General features: G+C 47.6%; 1 protein-coding gene across 2 annotated transcripts in view; it reads left to right on the top strand.

Annotated features, from left to right (window-relative positions):
- The window catches only part of VAC14 (VAC14 component of PIKFYVE complex), a 70410-nt gene that overhangs the window by 8464 nt on the left and 43225 nt on the right, over nt 1–18721 (top strand). For both annotated transcript variants that reach the window (XM_083454606.1, XM_083454607.1), the window contains 5 exons: nt 464–622; nt 1334–1394; nt 4842–4986; nt 6613–6678; nt 16479–16635. In XM_083454606.1, coding sequence (XP_083310732.1) covers nt 464–622; nt 1334–1394; nt 4842–4986; nt 6613–6678; nt 16479–16635 — 588 coding nt within the window. The remainder of the gene's footprint in view (nt 1–463; nt 623–1333; nt 1395–4841; nt 4987–6612; nt 6679–16478; nt 16636–18721) is intronic.

Below are 18721 nucleotides of genomic sequence, written 5' to 3'. Positions count from 1 at the left end.
ACTTAAAAGGCTATGGAACTCACTCCTAAAATAAATAGTGATAGCCACCAACTTGGATGGCTTTAAAAGAAGACCAGACAAATTCATGGAGTAGGCTATCAGTGCCTACCAGCCACGATGGCAATGTTCTTCCTTCACCGTCAGGGGCAGTGTGCCTCTGAATACAAGCTGCTAGGAATCTCAAGTAGGGAAAGATGCTCTTGTGCTCAGGTCCTGCTTGTGGGGTTCCCAGTGAGGCATCTTGTTGGCCATGGCCAGAACAAGATGCTGGACTTGATGGGCCCCTTCTGGCTTGGCCCAGCACCCCCTCCCTCTCCCCTGTCTGTGGTTCTAGTGCCTATGGGCCCCTGTGAAAGATCTTGAGGCTAGACTCTTGCCAAGGGTCTGTTCTGTATGAGCCTTCTACAATGGTGATTGGGAACATGACTTGGGAATGAATGTTCCTTACATCCATGGGGTGCAGGCATCAAAGAGGTGGCCAATGTGTGCAACCAGAGCCTCATGAAGCTGGTTATTCCGGAAGATGATGAGGTTGATGAGACCAAGCAGCCCACAACAGCCCCCCAGATAATGGAGGGTGATCAGGATGAATCTCTTTCCAAGCAGGAGGTGACCTCGGGCGGTAAGTCCTTATCCCTCCCCCCCTCCAAGCAAACTGTCTTTCTGTCTGGCTTTTTGTACAGATACTTATCCCTGCTCTCATGACCTGGACTTTGGAGTATTGCAATGTGCTTTCTGTCGGGCTAGAGAGAAGGGGTTACCTGAGAAAAATACGAGGCATGGGGAGTGGCAGGATAATGTGCTAAACAAGTGGAGATAGAACAGTACAAGTTTCTCACCACGGAATGACTGGGAAAAGATGAGGCAATCAAGAGACTGTGTTCCAAGGCCACCCAATCACTCCATAGTGGGAAAATTGTATCTCCAGTCACTTAGCCTGTCTTATATTGGCTGGGTTTTAAAAGGCATTGTTCTCAAGCAGTTCTGTGTGTAAAAAAGGGTGGAGGATGCTGTCCTCGAGAGAGAAGCAAACACCAAGTGTTGATCAGGTTCCCGGTGAGGGCAGGGTCAGTTGGAAATGAAGCCAGGTTTAGGCAGTTGCTCAGAGTGTCAGCTACCCCATGGACCTCAGCAACGAGGCTGCTTGTTTTTCATCATCCTGAATGTTATCTACAGACCTGACTACCTCACTGTCTTGATGTTTTCAGAACATTCTTACCTGGGGCCACATCACTATTTTGTTTGGGGAGCAGTCCTTGCAAGTGCCAGCCCTTTGTGTTCCTCTGACAGTGTTGTGCCATGTTCAAGCTAACTGACACCTGTCTCCCTGCAGGCTGCCTGGATGCCTCCGGCGATTCCAATTTCAGCAACACCAGTGTCTTTATACCAGCCAGGTAAAAAACAACTGCCTCTTGTTAATGAAACTGGGGGATCCTCTGTAGCATTTTACAGAGGGGGAGATTCTGCTGTGCATTCCTATGCTTGGATCTTGCGCTGGACTGGATAGTGCCATTGAGTTGCTGCAAACCATGGTTTACAGAGTACTGCATGGGCTTTGGTGGCAGAGGATGCTGCTTAGAAGGAATTCAGAGCAGCTGGTGAACTATGAGGCACCTCTCAATGATGTGAGGTTCTTTCCTGCTAGGAACTGGGGGGGGGGGTGCATGCAGATGAAGCGAGCATGTTTCTGCATGCATTCCCCCCACAGTGAGATGATGTGGGTCAGAGCACACCTGTGCTTGGGATAGTAAACCACCTCCTTCTAACCCACAAAGTGTAGCTTACAAACCCAAACGCTGTTTAGACTTGAATTCTGTGAATAGCTATGAAACTTGCTTTTGGCTGTCTCTAGGGGCAGTATTTGAGTTTGTGCAAAACATCTGATTTCAAATGGCAGCAGAAGCTGGTGAGCGGCAGGTGTTCTGCCTTTGGGCACTCAGCAGTTTTGCAGGATCCCTTCCGGGCATTTGGGATGGGCATTGTCCACTGGGCAGAAAGAGCAAAGCAGCTGAATCCTGTGGGATAAAAACTTTGCTGAAGCAGAGGAGGTGATAATTGAGTGGCATTTGCCCCAGACAGTTAGCTTGCCTTCACCCCATAAAATGAACAGGCCATGACAGTCTGTTTGTGTATATAAAGGAAGCATGGAACCTGAGTGTGCCCTCTCAGCAGCCTTGGGTTTCTTGTATACCTGGAAGCTAGCATATCTGTAAGGTTGCTGGGGCTGATGGGAGTTGTAGTCCAAAACACATGGAGGGCACCAGGTTGGCAAAGGCTGTGCTGCAGCATGCATAATTCTGCAGCTCCTCAAGTCTCCCTTCTCTCCCCCCCCCCCCCCCGGTCATCTTAGTTTTGCAGTTTGCCTTGCAGGGAAAGTTCTCAACCCAACCTCCCCCCACCACATACTCCTTTTCCAGCTCTCAGGTGCCCTTTTTTAGATGAGGCAACAACCAGAACTGTATGTATTCATTTTTTAAGAAATGTTATGTTACAATAAAACAGTCTAGACCAGGAGATGGCAGAGCAGCACAAGGGCCAAGCCTTGGGAATGGAACTCATGGCTGGAAGAGTAAAACTTTTCTTTGCTCAGTGCTGACAGGATATTGAGCATAGGTGCCAGGGCAAGGCATTGGCACTGTGACGGACCTTTCTCCTGGTGGTTACTTGCTGCTTTGGGGAAATGGGGGCACTCAAAGTTCCTCCCTGAGGGTAACCTTGGGGCACAAGTAGGCTTTTGTGGGGAAAGCGATCCATACATAACGTTCTGTTCGTGCATTGTATTCCACATACAGGTTTATATGAAGTAATTATAGATTTGACTTTTAACAATAACAGCATCACAACTTTTAACTACAATAGTTACAAACGATAGTTGATCAATATGCTGAGAATGGTCAGGAGGAAGGGAAAATTCTTGGAGAAGGAGCAGTGAAAACGAGGAGTCAAAAGTGGATGTGGTGATTTGGAGGCAAGCAGTCAACACAGTTAGCTGTGGACTCACAGATAAGGGGCTGCATAAGAGCTGGAGAAAGAGAAGTGCCTTAGAGCACCGGAGGCCTGATGCTGGATCTAACCACCCAGGCCACCTCTTTCCCACCAGACACCTCAGTGAGAACCCCACAAGCTGCTGCTGCTTCTTCTTCTTTGGCGATCACTCATAGCCGAGTAAGATTGTCTTCCATAAACACGGTTTTAACAATGAGTTCATAATTGACTGTGGAAGCGAATTCTGGATCCACACATCCTTCCACAGTGGGGACATAGATTTCTGGGCAGGAGTTGATCATGGTGATGGTTTGCCAAGTGTGCCTTCCTCTTAGCACGTTTCTCCCTTTCATCCTGAGTTGGAGTGTCTTCAAAGCCCATGACACCTTTGGTAAAGGCTGTTCTCCAACTGGAGCACTCGCAGGCAAGTGTTTCCCACAAGCAGGACATGGGAGGCCACATCTCCCTCCTGTCCCTTTTGTTGCCCAGTGACTGGCACTTGGAATCATCTTCCACCTCTCATCCTGGAGGCTTTGTCACCAGGAAAGGAGGCGAGCTCAAGGGCTGCTTTTCTGCGGTGCTTTTGCAGGGCAGTGGGTCCCATGCAACCCCCAGTAAAATTAAGGTGCAGAGTCAGCAGTACCTGGTGGGCTTGCTCCCTGTGTCTTCTGGAATATTGAAATGAGATTGCATAATATCCCCTGTGACTTTTTAAAAATATAAAAAAAATGTTTTACAGATGTAATATAAACCTGCTTTTTTCTCTGTTCCTACTAATACCTCCTAAAAGGGGCAGCATGCATTCCTTCCAGCCATTCTCTGTATGGAATTGAATTGGTTGCTAACTGTGAAGCTACCAATTTTCTTCCCTTCCTTCCAGATCTGCTTGGAAGGGAGACGCGATCTGCCCTTGGGAGTAGCAGGAGCCTTTGTACTTCCTTGGAATTGGAGTAATATATTGACATCCCACTGTTCTTCCGTTGTGGAGCTCAAGACTATGCACATGGCGCTTCCAAGTGGCCTGCACATCCGTGCACTGACAAGACGCAAACCTGTGCGGCTTTTGCAAAGTGGCTACATCACGTGCCCTTGGGACCAAATCAATAAGCACAAGCTATTATTAGTAACAAAACAAATCACAGAAGGGGGTTTGCAGCATGCAGGGCAATACCAGGAGCAGGGAGGAAATAAGTTACATCCTCTTGGTTATGTGTGTATCTTTCATAATGGGATGGAATGTCAATATATTGCTTCCCTTCTTCCGAAAGCCAAAGAGAATAATTTTTTTCAGCAACATGCAGCCACACAGATCCACAAGCTGGTATTCAGTCAACGGCAGTTGCTTTAGTCGCCGCAGATTTTTAAGGGTTTGTTCTTAAGCATACAAAATGGAATGGTGGAAGCAAAATGGAAAGAAGTATTCAATATACAGACAAAGGATGGGAGCAGTTGTTGGAAAATAGCTGCCAGCGTTACTGGAATGGAGAATGACTTTGCTTTCATTCAGTTGGCAGCTAAGGAAAGCAAGCAAAGGAGCAATATTTTAGTGATTTATGGGAGAGAAACTTTGTCTCTTTGCAAGGTGAAAGCTGTGTATATGGGAAGTGTTTATTGAGGTGAAATGATGAACCAAGGAGCCTGTTGCATTGTGATTTTCTGTGTGCTGCTTTTATATGGACTCAATATAGGCAGTATTGAGAAGAAGTCATTCAGCAAATGCCATTGACAATCGGGAAACCAAATGGTACAAGTTGCCCTGAGGTTATTTATGTTGAAGGGCGGTATAGGAATTCATTGAGTGAATGAATGAAACCATGCTCCTGCCTGATCTTAATTCTGTCTCCTTTTACCTTCAGCACTGAGAGAATCCAGGTGACCCTGAACCTCGATGGAATTGTCCAAGTATTGGACTGTCACCTTCACGATTCAACCATTGGGATGATGACACGGATAGCAGTCCTGAAGTGGCTGTACCACTTGTATATCAAGACGCCTCGCAAGGCAAGTCTGCTCATTGATCAGATCAGGCCTGCAGCATGGCCATTGGCCCACATTAGAGTTTGTTTTCCTCCTGACTCTTCCTTGAAGAGCAAATGCTATTTTTAAAGCTTTGGAAAGCAAGCATGCCTCTTAAGAATACATTGGTACCTTGGTTCTCAAACTTAATCTGTTCCAGACGTCTGTTCCAAAACCAAAGCGTTCCAAAACCAAGACGTGCTTTCCCATAGAAAGTAATGCAAAACTGATTAATCTGTTCCAGACTTTAAAAAACAACCCCTAAAACAGTAATTTAACATGAATTTTATTATCCAATGAGACCATTGAGCCATAAAATGAAAGCAATAAATGAACTGTACAGTACTATAAAATAAATAAGACAGTACAGTAGATGATAAAAATTAAAATTACCTGCACTGATGATAGTCATTGTTTAGATGGGGGCTTTTATCCATTTCTGCACACACAATCAATCAATCAATCATAAAACAAAGAACAAGCCACAGTCACAAAACAAAAAAGCCACACAAACAAAAATGCAAAAAATAGCAAAAACAAAAACACCAAATACAAGCTCCAAATATCACCACAGAACACTGCAGTCAGAAATGGAAGGCTGGGGGGCACAAATTAGCAGCGCAACAGTGAAAACGGGAGGGAAAAGGCTTTGATTACAATGCCCCCCCCCCCCACAAATTAGCAGTGCAACAGTGAAAATGGAAGCTCAGGACCACGTTCAGCTTCTGAAGCAAAGTTTGCAAACCAGAACACTGACTTCTGCGTTTGCAGTGTTCAAGTTCCAAGTTGTTTGGGAACTAAGCTGTTCGAAAACTGAGGTACCACTGTATAGCATTGCACTCCTGATACATGTGCTTTTCCAGCCCAGAAGGAACTAATTTTTTTTATTAAGTGAGCCACAGTTGTTGAGTCAGAGAAATTTGGGAGCTCTTTTTGGAACATTCAATGGCAGAAGTTTTCTTCCTTTTCTCCTCCAGCTTTTCTGCTCCCCCCTCCCACACACTTTGGTGTTGATTGGCTTGGTAATAAAGCTGCTTGTAATGGATGGAAGCCCAAATTGTTTCTTGCTTTACACAGAGTCTGCTGAAAGTGCTAAGGTTATGAGAAGCCAAGCCATGCTTCAGTGTGAACACACAGGCTCCCGGAGAGGAGATCACAGCTGATTTTCTCTCCCTCCAGTGCTGCTGCGCTGCCCTGACCTAAGCTGTGGTTTGGCATGGAAAGAACTCTGAACCTGGGGCCTGTAGTTTGTCTCACTGCAGACAAACCATGAGCTGTAAATCAAGAAAAGCCTTGGCTGCATGGTTTGTCTCCTCTCTGCGTGTTCATGTTAAAACACAGTTTGGCTGAGTGTTACGTGCAAACTAGTTCAGTATATCAAAAAGCAATACAATACTTTTCAAAGGAAGAAGCCCTTCCTCTAGTTGGGGACTCTGGCCTCAGCTGCAGAGTTTGTTTGGTAAGCTTGCAGGAAAGGAGGTCATCTTTCCAGCACAAGGACTGGGATGCTCTTAAACCTGGAGGCAGCCTTTGCTGTTGTGGTGGCAGCCTCTGCCAGAGCACCAGACACAGTGACTTCTGTGACTGTTATGGACTTCTTTTGCCTTTCAGATGTTCCGGCATACAGACAGCCTGTTTCCCATCTTGTTAAAGACCTTATCTGATGAGTCTGATGAGGTGAGCATAAATCCTGCACTGGAAACATTTAACTCCCATTTATTTTATTTGGGGGGGGGGGGTTTAAAAAAAACAACAACCTGTGTACTGAGAGAATAAAAGTGGCTAGTAGGCTACTCAGACCACAGGTGAAAAGTTCATCAAATTCATTGTCTCCTCAGCACGGATGCTCTTGGGCAGCTCTATTTAGTGGGTTAGGTTGTAAACAGAGTGAAGCACTGTCAAACCACCCACATGTTAAGAGGGGATTGAAAGAAGTGGCTTTCAGAGTTTCCCTTCCTCAGCCACAGATTCTCAGCGTGGAACTTCAGATGGTGCTTCCCTTGGAGGCCATGGCAGTTTGAGCCGTTGAATAATGGAAGCAATTGTACTAGTCGCATTTGCCTGGAAGCTGAGAGGCTGCTGTCTCTGGTGAAGCTTCTAATTTGATTCTGCCTCATGACTCAGAGGGGATGGTTCTTAGGAATGTTTTCTGCGATCTCCTAGAATAAAAATCCATGGCAAGCTCAGCTTCACTTTCACAAGAAGGGAGCTGCCTGCTGAAGTATTCCCACTTGGTGGATCTTGTGCCAGGATGAGGCCCTTTCTATCATCTAGCTTTCACTTCTCTGCTACTTTCTTTGTTGCAAAGAGGCTGAGATATTGTTGGGATACTGAAGATATATGAAGCTGGATACACTTCGCAGCAGAGGCCCTGCACGCAGGTCCTTAGTAAGCAATCATTGTGGTCCAGGACATCCTGTGTTAGAAGTTAGTGCCATGTGTCCTTGTCCGCAAGTTGGGAAGTACATGCATCTTGGAGTCACATACCATGTTGCAAATTACACTGAAAGGAATGAGTAACCAGATAGCAGATCAAAGTTTGGAAATACGCAGTTTATTACAAATAGAGGCCGTGATTATTTACATAGTATTTGGTTTGGACTGGCAGTCTGGAAGTTAAATCTAGGACACAGTACAGATGTGAGGGATCTAATAGCAAATATGGACAGTAAAGATTTGCTGGAGCCAGGTAGACAGGTGTGGAGTTGAATTGCATTAGAGGGGGAAGAAGGATGCAAACACGCATCTCTGCAAAGCAGCATCAGTACCTGTGTGAGAGAAAAGCTCAGATATAACCTATTCCCAGATGGGGAGTGATTCTTCTTCGGCTGGGTGGGTGGGTTGCAGTTAATCAGGAGTTTGTCTTGGCACTTGGACCCCTGGAGTTACTTAAGCTGCCTGAACCTCTGCCTCTTCATTGATAATATGTATTGCTGCCAGCAAACAACCAGAGAAAAGGTAGTTTGGGAGAGTGGTGGTAGGCTGAGCCCCTGAAGGTTTTCTTGAGCTCTGTATTGCATCTGTATCGCTGTGAAAGATGTCTGTGTGTTTTGTGCCTCTCCTGGAGCCCTCCCTAAGCAGATTTAAAAAGACAGGAGGGAGGAAAGGCAAGTAGAAAGGGGGGCAATGCTAACAAGGCGTGGAACAACTGAGGTTGCCCAAAAGCCAGCCTTGATCAGACAAAGATGGAATGGGCTTGAATTGAATGGGCTTGAATAGACCACTAATATTAAGAAGTAGAATTCTTTTTCTGGCTACTGCAGGAAGGGTTTCCCCTGCAACAAAGGGGAGCTGGAGTACTAGCTGGATCTGAGCTTTCCCACTGGGCATATTGAGAGCCAAAATGCATGATGCGCAAGAAGGGGTTCCAGCTGCATACTGGAGGTATAGAGGTACATGCATGGAGAATCCTAACTTTGATGGATGCTAATGGGTGTTCGGGTACCTAGGATGTGTTTGTCAGGGGGTTGCAGTGTCTTGGGCATGAGGTGTTCTCCAATAGGGCTCTGAGTAAGCCAGATCAAGATGTACCTTGGGTGGAGGTTGGGAAGAAATGAAGTCCTTTACCATTTCCCAGGATCTGCACTATGATGCTTGACTGGCAAGAGTCCCACCTGTCGATTGATTGATTGATTGATTGATTGATTGATGTAAAGGCACACTGTGTCTTACTTGCCCAGCAAGCCAGAGATTTCAGAATCAAGATGCCTGGGAGCATCCTTGAGACCACTGTGAGGTTGAGCTCCTTACCCACAATGTGGGATCCCATGGGAACAGCCAGCCCATGGCTCTGCTGCCACTGGGTGAGTGGAAGGAAGGAAGGAAGGAAGGAAGGAAGGAAGGAGAGGTGCTTGTTTGGGGGGTGCTCACTGAGACGTTTGGCAGGGAAGAGACTGGCATTTTGCTCAGGGTACAGAGACATCCATGTGGTTGTCCTGAAACTATTTAGGATGGTGGGGAGACAAATTGCAAATGCTTCTGAAGATCTTCACGCTCTCCCCCACTTCCCTGTGTCCCCTTCTGCTGCAGGGCTTTCCTGAGGGAGGGGCTTTCCTGCACCCCCCTTCCTCGCTCCGCTATCGCCCAGAGCTGCAAGCCCTCTTGCCCCAGCCTTTCCTGCGGAATGGGCTTTTTCACACTGAGTCCCATGGGGCTTTTCTCCATGTGATGCAGATCCCAAGTACAATGAAGCTTAACAAAAGCTTGTGCCAAAGTGAATGGCTGCCTTTATCCGTTTATGCTTTTATTTGTGCTTGGTTGGATTTCGGCCCGCAGTTCCCCCGGTTTCCCAGCTCCCAACTTGCCAAGGCTGAAATTTGGGACTTTGGTGTGTTACAAAGAACAAGGAGAGTGAGCTTGACGTGACCTCGGATGTGCTTCCTTCCCCTTGTTCTCGCTGTAGTCCTGGAGTCACCGTTTCATTTGCAGGCCAGCGGATTTGCAGGCGAATGTGGCAGCCTCCAGGGACAATGTGGGTGTGGGAGAGCACTTTTAGGGAGTGGACAGCCCTGGGGTGAGGCAGACAACTTATTCAGATGTGCGAGCTGGTGCCATGGGAGAGGCAAGCTCCTCTGCCACCCCTCCTTTTAGTTTGTGTACACTCTAGACTCAGGGAAAACATTCGGGTAGTCAGAGGTTATGAATTGGACTTTAGAAAATATTGAATGAATAAAAGGTGCAGGTTGGGTCATCAAAATTCCTAACCTCTCCTATGTCGTCTGAACTAGAGGGGACTAATCGGGAAGATCTTGGGGTTGTGGTGGATGGCTCATTGAGAATGGTGTTGGCGCTTCTGGGCATATCCCATTTTGTTTCCGTGGGGCTTGCATGGGATAAATTCCCCAGTGGATTGTGGCTGTTAATGGTGGCTGCTGCTGCTGCTTAGGGGCCTTGCCGGCATTTGGGTTAAGCCACAATAGCTTAAATAAGTGTGGGGAGAAGGGAGGGACTTTCCTGCTTTCTGGCAATGTCAGTTCCAGATTGAACAGAAGCTGGATGGGGACTGTGAAATTTTCTGGTTCAGAGACCAAGGGGCAAAGTTCACCATCCCTTTCCCCCATTGAAAAGGGGGCTAGTTAAGTTGTCACTGGAAGATTGATTGGTTTCTCTTGGAAATGGGGAAGAGGGATCAAGCTTAGTCTTCACATTGCACTCTTTTTTTGGGTGGGGGTCTGCCAAATAGGGAAGATCTTGTTCTTGACCAGGTTTCTTCTTTCTCTGATGGTTGTACAAAAAGAAAATTAATTTGAGGAGCCCTTTGAGGCGACAGGGAGAGAGAGAGAACTCACCGCCTGCCCTTGCAGAAGGGGAGTTGCGTTCAGGGCCCAGGCCGCCTTCCTATGAGATGGATGGGGCCCCTTCAGCCCTCCCACCTCCCGGTGGGGCTGAGCAGCTTGGGCTCCTTGATTGCCCTACAGCTGGGAGCATCAAGTGTTCTGTCAGGCACTGGCCACTAGGGGGCCTCAGAGTCTGCAGCAGCCTCTTCATTTTCTGTTGCCTGGTCCCCTGCTTTTCAGAAACCTGTGCGGAAGAGCTTCTAGTAGCACGGTCCTATTTGCACTTGGCAGGTTGTGTTCCACTGGTTCATCCATCAGCCCAGGGGCAGTTGATCTGAACATTAAGCTGGAGGACATTCTTCAGTCTGTGTTTGTCACCTAGATGCCCAGGTGACTTCTGTGGCCAGGATGGCCTCGCCACAATGGCCAATGCATTGCTAACCTCAGGACTTGGTCGCTGTAGCACACATTGTGTGGGGCTGCCTTGTAGCTGGTCTGGAAGCTGCAACTAGTGCAGAATAATAATAATTTTACTTTTTCTACCCCGCCCATCCGGCTGGGTTGCCCAGAATGAGGCAGCAAAGCTGCCCACAAGAGCAGATTTACTGGCAGCATGTTACTCGGCACTGAGAGAGCTGCACTGGTTGCTGATTCAGGGTTCTTGTGTTAGCTGTAAACAACCTGGACCAAAAGTAACTCAAGGACTTGCCTGGTCTGTTGCTCTCCATCTCCATCACTGAGATCCTGTAATGGGTTGTTTCTGGTGGGCTTGGCTGGCTTGTGGAACTCACTGCCAATAGAGGGCTCAGCACAAACAATCCCTGCCCTCTTGTAGTCATCTTCTGAAAACTGTTATTTAGACAGGCTTTTGAAACTTGAACTCTTTTTTCTTTTCTTTTTTTGCTAGCCAGTATTTATTGATTCTGTTGATGTTTCTGTTGATTTTATTGCCATGTTTTTATGTGCCTATAAATACTTAAATAAATAGACGTGCTAATAGTTGGGGAACTGAGCCACATGGCAGCGGATTGGGGCAGCAGCAGTACCTTTTCCCATTCTTTCTCAAGGAGGATCTGGAGCTCCCCCCCCCCCGGCTTTTCTGTGGTTGGGGCTAACTCACAAGTTGCATCATCACCCTGCCTATCCCAAGTATAAGGAGGCCTCTATCCTTTGAGATACTGCTCTCTGCGGATGGTAGGAAGTGAGGGGGAAGCAGCAGCAGCAGCTCCTTTTTCGTGGAGGGAAGATGCTTCTCAGTTGCTGTCGAATGTGTCACGTCTGCCTGTGCGCTGGAGGTCTGCCAGAGGCCAGCTTCATTTCCTTTAGCTCCAGTTATCTTTGCCAGCTCTGCTCCCTTGACCGCGCGCCTCTTCAGAAGGGAGCAGAGAGGCGAGGGAAGCAAGGCAGAGAGCTCAGGGTGACTCCTTTGGTAACCAGAAACCTGCCCACCAGTGGTGGCGGTGGGACGAGTGGATGGGATGTGACAGCAGTGTCAGGCAGATGTTTCTGCTCAGGATGCTGACTTTTGGACTTTTATGTGTGTGAGAGAGAGAAATAGCCTTTTGTTAGTGAGCAGCAAAGGATAGCTTTGCACAAAAGTAGGTTGCAAGAGGATGCAAGAGCACCAGTGAATAGTGCTAAATAACTGTTGTGTGTAGATTCTGTGTGAAATGGTGTTCCTGGGATCTCAGGAGACTAATATCAAGCTGTGAGGTTCTCTTTTCAATGTTGTGGCAAAGTTATCTCCTGAATAATGGCATTCCCACTGCCCCTGCATAAGCTATGTGCACGTACTGCAAAGCTCTCTTCATTTTATGGAAAGAGGTGACCCATTAACGCAGTTCTTGTAATGCACCTGTATCGTGTAGCTCTGATGCTAGGGGTGCGGAAGGATCAGGGCAGGCGCAGGGTGCTGAAGCCCTGGAGGCTACAGGAATTCTGGCTCAAAGCCCAGACCCAACATCGCCCCCTTTTGCAGCAGTGGGTATGAGAGGTTTTCAGGGAGCCGATTCCAACATGCAGCACCAGCCCTGGTGATCCTGGGACAGATATGCAATTCCCCACAGACCACTTTCCAGCCATGGTGGCATTTTGTGTTCCCATCCTTAAAGAGGCAGCAGGATGCACTCCCGAGGTGCTGAGGCCTGGCACTCTTGAGTATTTGAGTCTTGGGAGGAGGAGTGTGTGTTGTGTGCTTTCATGCTCTGCCTCTTCAGCAAGACTGGGGCAGTTTGCACATGAGCCAGTGGAGCGAACATCAGATTGGTTCAACTGGAACATGAGGCACATTAACTTGACCTAGATCTGGTTAGCAGAGGAAGTCTCGTAGACATGCATTGGGGGAAGGCAGCAGCAGCAGCAGGATTTTCATTACTAGAAAACGCCTCCTTGAAATGCTTTTGCTCTCCACTCAGCAAAGCTAGTGTCATGTGGAAGGCTGAGCTGTGCTTTTTCCATTTTCCGTCACTCTCAGCCATTCCGCAGTGGTAGTAAACATATTAGATGCAAAATCCCAAAACCTCCTTGCAGTGCTGTTTCCTAATCGTTGTGGTTATGGACAGATACATGAAAACATGTCAAAAAAGCTCAGCTTTATGCTGTGATACACATGCACTCATTGCCATTCCCAATAAGGCTGTTCCTCCTTCCACCCTCCCCCTTTGGTGTGTCTCTGCTCTCATCTTTTCCATAAGGCACATCTGACCAGATCCAGCATCTGAGAAGAAATAAAAACAGATTTCCAGATTACGTAGAACTTGGGCAAAAGCTGCAGTGACCTGTGCTAACCAGATTAATATTTGCCCGGATGCATGCTATTATTTTTCCCCACCTTCGGAGAATAGGAGCATCTCTCGCTGCCAGCTTTATCTAGGGCTTTTCTTTCTTTGAGCCTAAATCCTAAAAAAGTAATCTCACCTTCCCATTTTTAAAAATAATCTCTGCCAGCTGATCTGGTGGCTCTTAATGCTGGGGGTGGGTTGCTGTGCTTCTGGGCTGCACCCCTTCCCCCACCAGGAAGCCCCCCCCCATGCTCTGCCTTGTCCGTGGGGGAGGGGAAGGGCCTCTGTGGCCTCAGCCCTTTCATGTCCAATAATGGGAGCTTAAAGAGCTGCTGCCTCGGCTGCTTCTGCTTCTGCTGCTCTCAGATGATGGGACCCAGCTGATGCGCCTTTCTGGCACCTGGCCTGTTGCCGTGGCAACGTTAGGCATTTGTGTTCCTGCAGGATATTGCTTTTCTTACACCCTTCCAGTTTCATTCTTTCGCTCGCACAAAAGAGAGGGAGAGAGAGAGAGAGAAGCTGCCTGCTGGAGGCTTGCTTAGTGGGAAGATGCATCGCGCATGCAAAACACTCTCCCTCCCTCTCCCCGCCATCCTGGTTGAGCTCCTCTTGGTAGGATGCACCATTTCAGTTCATTCAAAGGCAGCCTTGCATGTGGAAACCGCCAGGCTGAATAGGGTCCAGGGGGGTCCAGCTAACTTCACAAGGCAAAGCAGTTCACATCAAAAATGGATATGTGCAAACTCGTTTGCTCGTTCCTCTTCCACAGCAGCAGTGGCCAAGATGTGGTGCTTTCCCCTGACAGCCTCCTGGTGCCGCAGCTGCTTGCTGCTCAATGCCATTCCCAGGTGGTTCCACGTTGTCTATATATAGGTTCAGCAGTAGGGTGTGATGGGACACCGGCCATTGCTGAGGAGAGGTAGCAGTAGGAGGCCTCTTGCCTTCATGTAGGTGCTGGGCCTTGGCCAGAGCAGAAAACTTCACGCTGTTCCTGTGGAGCCTTCCTTCCTTGCTTGCAGAGAGTGCTCAGAGTTCACGATCAGGGGCTACCATATACCAAACGCTCTTCCTCTTCCAAGGCCAGGCTGTGCAGCAGAATAACTGAGCCTCACTTGTCCCAACCCAGGGGAAGGATCAGGCGAGGAGACCCTGGGCAAGAAGCAGAGCTCACCCACTGAGGTCACCTTCACACCATACATTTAAAGCACTGCAAATAGTCAGTGACTTCCCCCAAGTAATTCTGGGAACTGCCGTTGGCTATGGGTGCGGAGAGTTATTCCTCTCACAGAGCTTACCATGTCCCAAGTTCCCTTTGAAGAGGGATTGACTGTTAAACCACTTGGAGGATTTTATAGCTCTAACGATACTCCCCTAACAACTCTCAGCACCTTTAACAAACTATAATTCCCAGAGTTCTTTGGGGGAAGTAATGACTGTTCAGAGTGGTATTAAAGTGCTTCAAATGTGTGGTGTGATTAGGGCAGGTGGGTTAGAGTGGACACATTGCAAAAGTGAGAGGCCTATACTGAGTCACCAGATTAAAACCTTGTGTGCCGCCTCTGTTTTGGCAGTGGAGCACAATGCCTTCCTGGGCTCCTGTGGGTAGATTGTGCTACCTGTGCAGTGGTGATGCCGCGAAGCAAGTTCATGATACTTGTGGCAGCTTGACAGGTGGTTGAGCAACATGCTAAAACATGCAACATGGCACAGTACAGGACAGATGGCAAGCTTGGTGCTGTACACATGCCTGGCTTGATGTTTTGGTTTTTTCCTTTAGTGGACCTTGGGCAGGGGCTGAAGCTGGTGAAAGACCCCAGGCCCAGCCTCTGGCACTTGGGGGCATCTTTTCCCAAGACCGTGAAAATCCTGTTGCCAGTCTGAGCAGACAACACTGTGGGCCTAATGCTTCATGTATCAGGTAGCATCATAGTAGGGGCAAGGGCAGTCTTCCCAGCCAGGGGCCCTCCAGAGGTTTCTTCTACAACTCCCATCAGCCCCAGCCAGCACAGCCATGAGGCTAATAGGAGTTGTAGTCCAAAACACCTGGAGGACACCCAAGTTGGCAGAGGCTGGGTTAGGACTGAGGAGATCCAGATTCAAATTCTCAGTCAGCCATGAAACTGGCCTTGGGGTCAGTCACTATAGCTCTCGGGCCAGCCTACTTCTCAGGGTGGTTGTGAAGATAAAATTAGTGGTGAGAACTATGGAGGCTACCCTGAGCTCTTTGGAGGAAAAATGGTGGGATATTAAATATCTTTTCTTTTTCTTTCTTCATTTTTGCATGCTCACCTTACCTGATCCCATTGACTGGGGGTGTTGGCTTGACAGGTAATCATCTCTTGGGAAAGCATCCCTGGTGAGATGCATGGAAACAGGTCCTTATCCTCCCGAAAGCCTCAGTTCCTGCCGACAATGGCCACAGTGACTTGCCATGCCCACAACAACCTCTAAAATGCCTATGCAGAGGACCCTCTGCACTGAGTCCTCATCATGGAGCCAGTGAAGAAATTTCCCTTTGGATGTTTGAATTTGCTCTTAGTTCAGAACTAGATTTGCTGGGATGTCCTGCTTATGCTCTGAGTGACATCCCTACACCACCTTCCCTTGCCCAAGGCACTTAAGAGGACTTCCATCATTGCGTCGCAAGTTTCCCCACCATCATAAATGGTGGCTGGTAAGGGACATTTGTGTGTGTGTGTGTGGATAGACATGCAGCATGGAGGTATTATACTGCACAGTTTGGATATCTAGAAATTATGGGATGCAGGGCAGGAGATGTGGGAGCTGCACCATCAAGCTTGTCCATATTCTTTCAAGTGCAGGGATGGAAGTGAGTTCATAAGTCTCATAGAAATCAGAAGATCAATCAGGGATTGAATGTCAGATCATAAGGGCAAGGCAGAACCTGTTCAAAAGACACCATGCCTGCCTGCTTGCCAGTTTGACCTTTGTGGTTGCCATGGGCTAGTTTTACTAGAAGCCGTCGTTGTGTTTGGGGTGTACCCATTGCAGGTTAATAACAGCTGGGTATCGCTTGGCTTCCACACTCCTACCTCAAATCCTGTATTTGGCTTAAGCGCCATTCATTTGATTTAAACACTTTCCCATTATTTTAAATCCATGCATTTCAAGAGCGCACACTATGGCTATGACTGATAAAACATTAGTTTGCAATGGAGTATTCCATATTCAGGATCGTTAAGAAAGGAACTGAAAATAAAACTGCCAATATTAAAGTGGCCTTGTACAAACCTTTAGAGCCTCTGCATTTGGAATACTGGTTTCAGTTCTGGTTGCCGTATCTCAAAAATGGATATTGTAGAGCTGGGGAAAGTGCACAGGAAAAGAGCACAGGGAGTCCTTGTCTTCTCTGCCTGCCTTGTCAGCCACCCCTTGATCTCCTTTTATTCCTTGATTCCAGGTTATCCTCAAGGACCTTGAAGTCTTGGCCGAGATTGCATCCTCTCCAGCAGGTCAGACAGAAGGACAAGGGGCACCTGACGGCCCCAGTTTACGACCTGGGCAACTGGAACTGCACATTCCTGCTCCAACTAAACCTTCCCAAGTTGGCTCTTCTGGTAAGTGCTCCTGTCTCTGGCAAAGATCTCACACGCTCTGAGCAGCCTCTGGATATTTTTTTCTCCTGGTGCAAAGTGGCACGGGGCAGCTTTAGACAGGCGAAGGCAAGTGATTCCCTGGCAGAATCGGCACCAGTATTTGAGGGGAATGTGTTTGCCACAGAGGAGAGCCGCAGAGTGTGGTTCCAGCTACAGCTGGAGCCTGAAGACTTCTGTGCAGCTTCTGCTTGTAGTAACGGCTGGTGGGTGGGGAGAGCGAACGGAAGCGTTTGTGTTGATAATTATACACCTCCAGACTGATGCAGAAGGAGGGTGGGAGGTGAGAAGAGAAGCAACAGTTGTGACACCAACAAGGAGGCAGTTTGGGAATAAAAAATGTTTTGCTGTGTCCCTGCCTTGAGTCCTCATGCCTGCAGAGAAGAACTGAGCCAGGTAAGAGCTTAGAAGAAGTTTGAGGGTGAGACCTAGACTCCATTTCCTGCTCTTCCCTATTGCTGGCCAGTCTCCTTCATCCCATCCCATTCCTCTGCTTTTGAAATGCTGTGCCTGCGCCCTTCTGTTGTTGGGACAGACTGCAGGGCAGCCCCTCTGGAGCAAGCCATAGCAATTCATCAGGCTGGTCTTCAATAGAGTTTGTGTCAATGGGAAAGGAAACAATGGCTAAAGTTTTAACAGGGAATCTATATTTCCACGCAAATCAATCCCAAAGCTTTTAAGGGATGTACATTATAGTTGCGCAGTGTGCCTAATTTCTGCCATTTGTGAATAGTGGGAGTCCTTGCCTTTGCCGAGGACTGCTTCTGATTTTGTCTTAGGGCAAGTGAGGTTTTATGAATGGGGACATCTCAGAGCACAGGCACCCTTTTCAGCCCAGATGGGTGAAACTTGATGAATGTTAGCATTAATCAACATACATAGCAACAAAGCCGCTATACAGAGGGGTGAAGGTAATAGAAGGGAGGGGAGAGAGAGCGCACACACAAGTGAACAGCCAACCACAGTGCTGGGGGACTGTGGCATTTGGAACACAGGTCAAAAGCACTGAAACAGCGCCACCTCCCCTGGGTTTCCAGGCCCAGCTCAAAGGGCTGGAAGGGCTTTTTCATTATCAGGGGCTGGCTGCCCACTCTTTCAAGTCATCAGGGGAGGCCCTCCAGGTCCACCCCCTCCCCCCATGGAGCTTAAGGATCAATGCCTCCACTTTCCATGTGCCAGACTGCACTGTCTTCCTCTTCGCTGTCCACCTTACAAGAATAGTTAACAATCTTCAAGTAGTTTTCTTCATCCAGGTCAATTAATTTGGGCTCTTATGTGTGTGTGTGAGTGCTGTGTTAATCTGCTTATCCTTTGCACTGTTTCCCACACCACCCCCCAAAAAACAAACATCTTTTTACTGTCGTGCTAAACTGCTGTTTCTTATTTTAGTTACTTTTGTCTTTTTTGGATTGTAATAATGTTGAATTTATGTGTAATGTTTCTTATGGTAATGTGAGACATAGCAAAGGCTTGGTGACTTGTTTGGTTGCCTTTGAACACAAGGAACTTGGACAAGGGATTGGGTACCTGTTGGTTCTGCTGATTTTACAGGAGCTTCCATTATCATTGGCCATGGGCTGTCATTCTGGAGAGCTTTGCACCCCTTTTCAATGGTTCTCCTTAGAGGAGCAGTTTCAATTCGCTCACATCTGATGCACATTTGGCAGAAACCCCAAGCAGGGGCTTCTTGGTGGCTGCTCCCAGTCTCTGGGACTCATTGCCAAGGGGGACGAGCTTGCCCAATTTTTGACCACATACTAGTTGGCAAAAACATTTTTATTTACACAGATAAGCTGACTTTAGAATATGTTGAAATTGGTTTTTTCTGTTGGTTTTGATTTTATTGATTTATCTGCCTTATTTTTCTGTTCTTCCTCACTCTGTATTTTATTGCTGTTTCATTATATCTTGTTGTACTTGTGTTGTTGCATTTAGCAACCTGGAGACCATTTGGTGGAAAGGTGGGAAATAAATTTAAAGATCAAAGACACAAGAACGTATCAAAATGTGTATTTGGGTAGGTAACATGGCACCGGTGGAGGCTGGTTTC

Source organism: Podarcis tiliguerta (genome assembly GCF_965153285.1).
Source record: "Podarcis tiliguerta genome assembly, chromosome: 8".
Lineage (NCBI taxonomy): Eukaryota > Metazoa > Chordata > Lepidosauria > Squamata > Lacertidae > Podarcis > Podarcis tiliguerta.
This window is presented reverse-complemented; position numbering and strand designations above follow the sequence as displayed.